The sequence below is a fragment of the Syngnathoides biaculeatus genome, chromosome 20 (genome assembly GCF_019802595.1).
Source record: "Syngnathoides biaculeatus isolate LvHL_M chromosome 20, ASM1980259v1, whole genome shotgun sequence".
Classification (NCBI taxonomy): domain Eukaryota; kingdom Metazoa; phylum Chordata; class Actinopteri; order Syngnathiformes; family Syngnathidae; genus Syngnathoides; species Syngnathoides biaculeatus.
In genome coordinates, this window is record NC_084659.1 from 10,931,693 (window position 1) to 10,942,297 (window position 10,605).

At 43.2% G+C, this 10,605-nt stretch overlaps 2 protein-coding genes across 2 annotated transcripts; both read right to left on the bottom strand.

The window, feature by feature from the left end:
• Positions 1–482: 482 nt before the first annotated feature.
• On the bottom strand, positions 483–3,778 carry LOC133493466 (toll-like receptor 1). Its single transcript, XM_061806835.1, is given in 3 exon segments — positions 483–1,616; positions 1,619–3,657; positions 3,765–3,778. Coding segments are annotated over 3 exon segments (2,463 nt in total). The 3' UTR covers positions 483–1,206.
• Positions 3,779–5,467: 1,689 nt separating this feature from the next.
• Positions 5,468–9,396, bottom strand: LOC133493345 (toll-like receptor 1). Its single transcript, XM_061806631.1, has 2 exons — positions 9,324–9,396; positions 5,468–9,221 (listed from the first exon to the last, which is right to left on the bottom strand). The coding sequence occupies exons 1-2, from the start codon at positions 9,335–9,337 to the stop codon at positions 6,770–6,772; spliced, it is 2,466 nt and encodes an 821-aa protein (XP_061662615.1). The 5' UTR covers positions 9,338–9,396; the 3' UTR covers positions 5,468–6,769.
• Positions 9,397–10,605: the final 1,209 nt, after the last annotated feature.

Sequence of the window (10,605 nt, forward strand, 5' to 3'; positions counted from 1 at the left end):
CCCCGTTTGGAAGCTTGATCAACAAAATGTCAGCCATGTGTCTCATTACACCAGCATTGATTGACCTTCTTTTCAAATTATGAATATGAAGCAATTTTTTTTTTTGACAACCACTTCCCAAATAGTAAAGCATTGCTTTTGAAAATGATCGTATGATCCATCAACACTTTTACAACCTGTGAGGGGGAAATCACAGAGTCATAGTAGAGAATGACAATCGGTTTATAAAGGGGGATTAAAATAATCACTCAATGCAAATATGTGTAGAACCAGTAGATTTTTTTTATTTTTGCATTTCAATATGACATGTGACGGATATGACAGATTTTAAAAATCAGTCAAGAAGGTAAGAATCAGTAGGCATACCCAGTTTTATCTTAAAAGTTGCCTTTCAAAGTTCAGTTTGCACAAATCTTGTCACACACTAAAATGACGAGAGAAAGCTTTGTCATTTCATAATATTTTGGTTAGTATTTTGCACACTCACACACACACAAAAAAAACAATACATGGAATAATCAGAAGCAAAAGTCACAAGGAAGTCAAACATGAAACAAAGGTACTGAAGACCAAACAAGTTTACACACGACTTTAGATTTGAATGCAACGGAAATCTCCTTCACGCGCATCTTCTAAAATTAGAGAAGCCGTCACAGAGATGTAGAGAAAAAAGAAAAAATTATGTATTCTCAACTGCTGTCACTTGAGCGAAAGGGAAAAGGATTCATACCAGTAATCATCACTATTTCTTTGATTTGCTCAAATGAATGATTTACCTTTCGACAGTAATGTACAGTAACGTGACGGTAACGTCAAACAAAACTCATAATTGTACAAATATAATGAATAAGCCCGACGCATACCACGAGCAGCAGGCCATGTGGACGCGTATTCAAATTTTGAATTCCAGAATGAGAAAGCAGCCGAGGATGTGATCGGGGTTTGAACAGCAACTGTACATTTGTGTCATTCAAACCAAGTTGAAACCCATTTACAAATTATGAAGTGCAGAATGAGTTTGTTTCCTAGAATATAGAACCGTTTTCAGCTGTCTGTGACCAACCTTTGTTAAAATGGGCCCAGGAGGTCCTTGAGAGACCCAGTTCGCATCCAAGCAATTGAAAAGTTTTCCATAATGCACCCTCATGCATGTCATCAGAGCAAAAAAAAAATACAGAATTTGACACAGTTATGCTCATCCACATTTTAAATCTGATTAGTAAGTAGTGTTGCTGTATCGGCAAGATCTGCAGCCATTTCTCTCAAAACCACAGATTTGTCTGCCATACGCAGCATGGATTTAAGACTCGCCCAAAAGACTTGCTGCTTGCACTCGTCCTTCGGCCACTCCAGGTACGTCTGCTGCTGGAGCAAAGTTCTCAGTCGCAAGTACTTTTTGGGCAGGCAGTCGGTGGGGATGGGCTCCAAAAGGATGAACACCAAAGAGTCCTCTTGGATGTTGATGGCTCTGTGCTGGGCAAAGAACAGCTCGTAGTTGCACCATTCGCTCTGGACGAAATGTTTGGAGAGGAGGAAGAGGGTTTTGTAGCTGGACTCCACGCAGTTGATGATGTTGTCTATGATGAATTCGCCAGGTAAAAAATCACGTTCGTGAAACACAGTGAAATCCCAACGCTCTCCAAGGAGGGGACCAGTTCGCTGCTCACAAACTTGGCATCCCGATGACTGTAGGAGATGAACGCGTGGTAAGAAAATGACATATTCTTCAGCAAATACGAACGCTTCTTGCCTCTCCTCTTCACCCGGATCCACACCCATAACATCTTTGTGTACCACGCACCATCCAGTTTGTAGAAAAGCAGGCCCAAGGTTGTTGCGACTAATAGTAACACCGAGAAAGCCACTGTTGTTTGGAGCCATATTTCGCACGAGATCACACTGGTTTTATACTCGGACAATGGCAGGCCCTTTAACTGTTTCGGCGTGCTGCATGAATAGTCCAAGGGCCAGTCCAAGAGCAAAGACTTGTTAAAGTCTTTGAGGAACCAGTGGAGGTCACATGAGCATACGAAGGGATTGTTCCCAGCTTGGAGGAGCTGAAGCTTCTGAAATCCCGCAAAGACATGTCGAGAAAGACCCGTAATTGCGTTTTGGTCCACGAAGAAACTGATGAGGTTTGGGGCATCGAGTAGTTCTGGGAGCACTTGGATGCTGTTAGCACTGAGATGGAGGTGTGTCAGTTTGGGAAACCGAGACAGGTCCTCTTGGTTTATGGCAGTTATTCCCGTTTTTGACAAGTAAATTCGCTGGAAATTTGGTGACAGGTACTCAAAAACTTTGTTGCCCAGATTGTTATTCCCAAGATTGAGCTCAATCAAGTGAGCGGGCCATTTGCATCTTTTTTTCAAAAAGATTGAATTGAAGCTCAAATCCAAGGACTCCAGCTGTTTCATTTTATGTGTCTGTCCTGAGATGAAGGACAAACTGCTGAAACGGTTCTTGTTCAACAACAGGTGCTTCAGTTTGGGAAAAACTGAAGTGTTGGAACATGGAGGCCACCAGAAACCCAAATCGGTCAGGAGGTTGTCTGACACGTCCAAGGTCTCCAATGTTGGCAGGACAGATAAAAGTTTACAGGGTAAAATGTTCATTCCGGTCCTAGAAAATTTCACATAGTTCAGATTTGAAGCGTACTTGAAGCTTATGTTAACTGTAGGATACCTGTATTGATAATGTATCACTGTATCAAAAGTTACAGACTGAAGACTCATGCTGTGATTGAGCGGGTGAAACTGAAACCCATCAGGTGTATCTTCGTTGTATGTGACGTTGACAAAGGAGAGATTCTCAATTGAAGACAGCCAAAGGTTCTTTAAGAATTTCTCAGTGAACGAGCTGTTAAGCCAGGTGTTTTCTATGGTGAGGTTTCGAACATAGGGCATTGATCTCAGGTTCTGGAAGGGGTCATCAGTGACATTGCAGTCATCCGAAAACAAAGTCACAACCCTTAAGGCACTCGTCTGTGTTAAATTCAGATCCTCCAGAAGGCTGTCAAACAAACTCAAATTCCCACAAAAGTTAGTGAAAAGGGACAATTTCTGCAGGGACAACACCCCAAGCGCTCCCGATTCATACTTTTGCCATGGAACTCCTGCACCCAGAACCAAATGCTCCAAGGGGATGCTCGTCACAGGTTTGAAGTCATTTAAATTCACTGACAGAGCCGCTTTGCTTCCTAATGACAGCACTTGTAGATTTGTAAGGTTTCGAAAACAATCCGGCAGCTGGTAGGCCTCGTAGAGATTATCAGTCAATTCCAAAATGGTCAATCGTGGAAGTGAAATGTCAGGAATGGTTGTTAGTTCATTGGAGGACATATCAAGAACTTGAAGGGCAGGAGTGTGTTGAAACACAGTCGGAGAGATCACCCTGAGCCCGCAATGAGTCGCCTTCAGAAAACACAACAGACGCAGCCAAGGGAAAGCGTCTGCGCTGATACTTTGGATGGGGTTGTGAGAGACGTCCAAGTATTCCGTGGTGTCTGGCAGATTTAAGGGAAAGGATGTTAGATTTTGATTGGAGAGGTCTGCGACTCTCCATCTCGAAGTAACGCACATTTCAAATTGGTTGCTCGGCATTCTTGCTGCCGAAGAGCCTGCTGTTAACAAAGTAACAACCAAAAGGACCAAGCCAGTCCTGAAAAAACAAACAAATAAGGTTTAATGTGATTTTTTTTTTCAGGGCGTAATTATGTACCCCTGCAGTTATCAGGAAAGATGACTGAAAGAAGAAAAGCACCTTACCCTCGGGACGACATCGTTTCCAGAGTACTCAGCTCTCAACTTCTCAGGTCGACTGTGCGTGCAATGTGTTTTGATCTCGACCCTTGAGGGCAACCTCACCACTTGCTTTCTTCCTCATTTTCCACTTGAATGATAATTCCTTTTTTCTGGTTTTCTGCGTCACTCTCTGAACAGCCCTAATGAAGGTTTTTGTAAATGGGTTGTCAATTGGTAATTGGATATTTTGTAAAAAAAAAAAAAATGTGAAAAAAAAATGTTCTCAAGTGTCTTAAGGAAATATTTCTGACATTCATTCACTTTCAATACTGCTTCTACTCACAAGGGACGCGGGCATCCTGCAGGCTATCCAAGCTATTTTTGGGCAAGAGGCAGGGTCCACCCTCAACCGTTTTACGAGCAATTTAGATTCTTCAATTGACCTACCATGCATGTTTTTGGGACGTGGGAAGAAACTGGAGTACCCGGAGAAAACTCACATCCACAGGAAACAGGGGAAACCCGCAAACTCCGCACAAGCGAGGTCGGATCTGAACCCTGGTCCTTAAAACTGGGAGGTACGGTGCTCACCAGTCGACCACCATGCCACCAATGAAAATACCAAAGGGATAAATAATTATGGCTGGTATGGAGTAAAGTTCTACAAAGCTGCAAACTTTAATAACTCACCGGTTGCACTTCAGAAAATCGAACAGTGATTCCCATCCAGTGTGCCGGGGATCATTAGCATGCCACGAGCCCTCTTCAGATGTGCCTTGGGAATATATAAAATTTGACTAAATTGCTCAAAAATGTAATTTCCAAGAAACAATGTATCTTTGGGCGGTTGGTCAGTCGGTAAAGCGTTGGCTTCATAGTTCTAAGGTCCCAGGTTCAATCCCGGACCCGGCTGGGTGGAGTTAGCATGTTCTCCCCGTGCCTGCGTGGGTTTTCTCCGGGCACTCCGGTTTCCTCCCACATCCCAAAAACACGCAACATTAATCGGACACTCTAAATTGCCTCTCGGTGATATGTGAGCGCGGCTCTTTGTCTTGATGTGCCCTGCAATTGGCTGGCAACCAGTTCAGGGTGTGCCCCGGCCTCCTGCCCGTTGACAGCTGGGATAGGCTCCGGTACTCCCCGCGACCCTTGTGAGGATAAGTGGCTAAGAAAATGGATGGATGGATAATGTATTTTGTTCATTTATTTTTTGCTCTGGAGGCATTGTAACAAATAAATGCTCTTCTCATGGACAGCAGGAATTACATACAGTAATTGATGTCTGCTATTTTTGGGACAATTTTTGTTTGTTGGTGTGCTTTGAGATTTTTCAGTTGTAAAAGATGGGCCTTGGCTCCATAAAGGTTGGAAATCACTACAATAGAGCGTGTCGGCTTTGGAAGTACAGAGAGCAGTTTTGTTCCCCAGCCCAACCACACAAGGGGAACTGTTGTGAATCGGTGAGACCTGAACAATCGCAAGCGCTACAACGTTGTCCCAGACACAAATCAAACAGCAACTGGTTGTGTTCGGTGCTTCAAATGGCACGTTTCCCTTGTCATTCCCGCCAAAAGAAAGGACAGGAAGATTTTGCAAGCGCAATACAGTTCCCAGATAAAACAACTGTAAGGCTTGCTTTTCTTTGCTGTTTGTTGTTTTTTTGTCTTTATGTGTGTGTGTGTGTGGGGGGGGGGTAATTAAATGTTTCATTTGTTTAAATTCAGTTTATTTTTGTCAGTGTTTGGTCAAGCCATTGAGGAAAAGAAACTGAAAAACTACACACACAAAAATCAGAAACAATCAAAAGATTATATGGAATAATTAGCCGAAAAATCACAGTGAAGAAAAAAAAATGTAATATTCAGAACCCGTAGTTTTTAATTTAATACTTTCTAGAAGTCGAGCAAATATTTGGTGGACTACTTTGCACTTTTACTTGACTTGGACTATTCCAAAGTAACAGTGTTCTCAGTTCGATACATTTTTGGGGCAACAATGCCCACATCTGGAAGTTTCGTACACAAAGAAAGTCATGTGTTTTATAAATCCACCATTGAGCTGCTTCTGAAATGAGGAGTTTTATTTTTTTTTTTTTTTTTTTCATTTTAAACAATGCACAAAATCTTTTAGTCCGCACAAACTGACAACCACTTCCAAAATAGAAAAGCATTACTTTCACAGATAATTGCCGACATTGCTTTTATAAAACACTGTAAGGAGCGAACCAAACCAAAACTTTCCTTTCAAATGTTCAGCTTGCACAAATATTCTCACACACTAAAATAACTCGAGATATATTTATGTCATGTCGTGATACCGGGGCCTTCACGAATTTGGGGGGAGTTCATAACTTCCACAAACTGTAAAATGAGTCAACGCTTCTTTTTGTCAGCGTTTGGTCATCACCTTTGGGAAATAAAAATCCTCACCAAAGAACGCGCAAACAAAACACAGAATAATTGGTAGCAAAAGTCAGAGGGAAAGGCAAACATTAAACAAAGGTACTGAAGCTCAAAGAGCATGAAAACGATGCAGTGAAGTCCCGTTTTGAAGTATTGTCGACAGTTTACACTTGAACATAAACAGGAAAATGATTTCAACCGGTAGTCCTCAATCATTATTTCTTTGATTTCCTCAAATGAAACGGACTGGAATCTATTGTATCATTCTCATGTAGACCTTTTGACTTCACTTTGTACAAAACAAAACATGTATAAGAATTATTCATAAGCCAAGAAGGCGATTGTTATTTGAAGAGCAGATATACAACAGCTTCATTCGAACCGGGTTGAAAACCATTTACAAATTATGAAGTGGATTATGAATTCATTTCCTGGAATTTACAACAGTTCCCAGCGGTTTGTGACCTGCTTTTGTCAAGAAACTTGAAAAGCCCATTTCAACAACGTGCCCCCGTGCGTTAAAGTGGAACAGCTCAAAATTTAGACTTTTACTCAATTATGGCTGTCCAAATACAGAATTGCAGAATTACAGAATTGTGGTCATCCACATTGGAACCCTAAGGTATGTTAAGTCTGATTAGTAAGTAGTGTTGCTGAATCTGCAAGATCCACAGCCACCCCCCTCAAAACCACAGATTTGTCTGCCGTACGCAGCATGGATTTAAGACTCGCCCAAAAGACTTGCTGCTTGCGCTCCTCCTTCGGCCACTCCAGGTACGTCTGCTGCTGGAGCAAAGTTCTCAGTCGCAAGTACTTTTTGGGCAGGCAGTCGGTGGGGATGGGCTCCAAAAGGATGAACACCAAAGAGTCCTCTTGGATGTTGATGGCTCTGTGCTGGGCAAAGAACAGCTCGTAGTTGCACCATTCGCTCTGGACGAAATGTTTGGAGAGGAGGAAGAGGGTTTTGTAGCTGGACTCCACGCAGTTGATGATGTTGTCAATGATGAATTCACCAGGCACAAAATCACGTTCGTGAACACACAGTGAAATCCCAACGCTTTCCAAGGACGGGACCAGTTTGCTGATCACAAACTTGGCATCCTGATGACTGTAGGAGATGAACGCGTGGTAAGAAAATGACGTATTCTTCAGCAAATGCGAGCGCTTCTTGCCTCTCCTCTTCACCCGAATCCACACCCACAACATCTTTGTGTACCACGCACCATCCAGTTTGTAGAAAAGCAGGCCCAAGGTTGTTGCGACGAACAGGAAGACCGAGAATGCCACTGTTGTTTGGAGCCATATTTCGCACGAGATCACACTGGTTTTATACTCGGACAATGGCAGGCCCTTTAACTGTTTCGGCGTGCTGCATGAATAGTGCAAGGGCCAGTCCAAGAGCAAAGACTTGTTAAAGTCTTTGAGGAACCAGTGGAGGTCACATGAGCATACGAAGGGATTGTTCCCAGCTTGGAGGAGCTGAAGCTTCGGAAATCCCGCAAAGACATACCGAGAAAGACTTGAGATCGTGTTCTGGTCCATGTAGAAACTGATAAGGTTTGGGGCATCGAGTAGTTCTGGGAGCACTTGGATGCTGTTAGCACTGAGATGGAGGTGTGTCAGTTTGGGAAACCGAGACAGGTCCTCTTGGGTAATGGCAGTTATTCCCGTTTTTGACAAGTAAATTCGCTGGAAATGTGGTGACAGGTACTGAAAAACTTTGTTGCCCAGATTGTTATTCCCGAGATTGAGCTCAATCAAGTGAGCGGGCCATTTGCAGCTGACGTCCAAGTATATGGAATTGAAGCTCAAATCCAAGGACTCCAGCTGTTTCATTTCATGCGTCTGTCCCGAGATGAAGGACAAACTGCTGAAACGGTTCTTGTTCAACAACAGGTGCTTCAGTTTGGGAAAAACTGAAGCGTTGGAGCACGGAGGCCACCAGAAACCCAAATCAGTCAGGAGGTTGTCTGACACGTCCAAGGTCTCCAATATTGGCATGACAGATAAGACTTTACAGGGTAAAATGTTCATTCCGGTCCTAGAAAATTTCACATAGTTCAGATTTGAAGCGTACTTGAAGCTTGTGTTGAGTGTAGGATACTTGTATTGATAATGATTCACTTTATCAAAAGTTATAGAGCGAAGACTAATGCTGTGATTGAGCGGGTGAAACTGAAACCCATCAGGCGTATCTTCGTTGTACGTGACGTTGACAAAGGAGAGATTCTCAATTGAAGACAGCCAAAGGTTCTTTAAGAATATCTCCATGAACGAGCTGTTTATCCAGGTGTTTTCTATGGTGAGGTTTCGAACATAGGGCATTGATCTCAGGTTCTCGAAGGGGTCATCAGTGACATTGCAGTCATCCGAAAACAAAGTCACAACCCTTAAGGCACTCGCCTCTGTTAAATTCAGATCCTCCAGAAGGCTGTCAAACAAACTCAAATTCCCACAGAAGTTAGTGAAAAGCGACAACTTCTGCAGGGACAACACCCCAAGCGCTCCCGATTCATACTTTTGCCATGGAACTCCTGCACCCAGAACCAAATGCTCCAAGGGGATGTCCGTCATAGGTTTGAAGTCATTTAAATTCACTGACAGAGCCGCTTTGCTTCCTAATGACAGCACTTGTAGATTTGTAAGGTTTCGAAAACAATCCGGCATCTGATAGGCCTCGTAGAGATTATCGGATAAATCCAACACGGTCAGTTGTGGCAGTGAGATATCGGGAATGATTGTTAGTTCATTGGAGGATATATCGAGAACTTGAAGGGCAGGAGTGTGTCGAAACACACTCGGAGAGATCACCCTGAGCCCGCAATGAGTCGCCTTCAGAAAACACAACAGAGGCAGCCAAGGGAAAGCGTCTGCGCTGATACTTTGGATGGGGTTGTGAGAGACGTCCAAGTATTCCGTGGTGTCTGGCAGATTTAAGGGAAAGGATGTTAGATTTTGATTGGAGAGGTCTGCGACTCTCCGTCTTGAAGTAACGCACATTTCAAATTGGTTGCCAGGCAGCCCTGCTGCCGTGCAGCCTGCTGCTAGCAGAGCAACAACCAACAGGGCCAAGCCAGTCCTGAAGGAAAAAAAAAACATACATACGTAAATATTTTTTGGTGTGTCGTTTGGATCTGGGCCATTTTCAGAAAAGATAATTGAAAGAAGAAAAGCATCTTACCCTCGGGGCGACATAGTTTCCGGAGGAGTCAACACTCAACTGGTCAGCTCGATTTCCTCTTATGGGTTTTAATCTCAGCCCTTCAATGCGCCTCGCCACTTATTTTCTTCCTCATTTTGTTCCCCCAAAATGATGACTCGGTATTTTCTGGATTTCAAAATCACTCTGCCAACAGCCCTAGTGATGTGGGTTTTTTTTTTTGTAAAATGATTTGGCACTTGGTTATTGAATATGTTGTAAAAGGGGCCATCATGCTGTTTTCACACTAAAAGATTTTTTTTTTTGCAATGTCATGTTGTCAGAGGGTCGGCTGGAAAACGTTGGCTTCACAATTCTGAGGACTTGGATTCAATACTAGCCCTCCCTGTGTGAAGTTTGCATGTTCTCCCCGTGCCTGCGTGGGTTTTCTCCGGGCACTTCGGTTTCCTCCCACATCCCAAAAACATGCATCATAAATTGGACCCTCTAAATTGCCCCAAGGTGTGATTGTGAGTGCGGCTGTTCGTCTTGACGTGCCCTGCGATTGGCTGGCACCCAGTTCAGGGTGTCCACCGCCTCCTGCCCGTTGACAGCGGGATCGGCTCCAGCACTCCCGGCGGCCCACGTGAGGATAAGCGGCAAAGAAAATGGCTGGATGGATGATATCTGAGCATTTATTGTTTTGTCTGGTTACATTTAGAGTCTTTTTTGTTGTTGTTGTTTTTGTTCAGGGATGCCATTGAGGAAGAGAAACTAAAAGAACACTACACGGAAAAAAACCCATAAGGCGTCAAAAAATACACAGAAATATTACATGGATAAAACAAGAAGTACATAAAATTTGAGACCAAACAACTTGAGACAATATGACACAACATCTGAAAAGGAACAAAGAAGTGAACACACAAAGTCGATGAGATTGCTGGCGGCCATCACAAAATTACACCCAGTTAACTCATGCAAGACCCAGGAATTAAAAATGCGTGTTCTAGTCAGTTATGATGATTTCCATATTTTAATAGCGGGGTGTGACAATAACAATGTATCTCCCATTTGCACTTCTCTTCTGCTGAAGGAAGTTCAGGTTAGTTTGTGAATCTCATGTTGACAGGATAAACTGGCACGCATGACCCAGTTGAATGGCTTATGACATCATAAAACATAAATTTGCACAAGGTGAGACAACAGAGAATGGATTTCATCCGACTAATTCTCCTGTCAAATGTGACAAACTGCAACTTTTATTGGGCCGATGGGACCACTACGCCACGTTTTGCCATTTGATTTGCGCACCACGCAACAC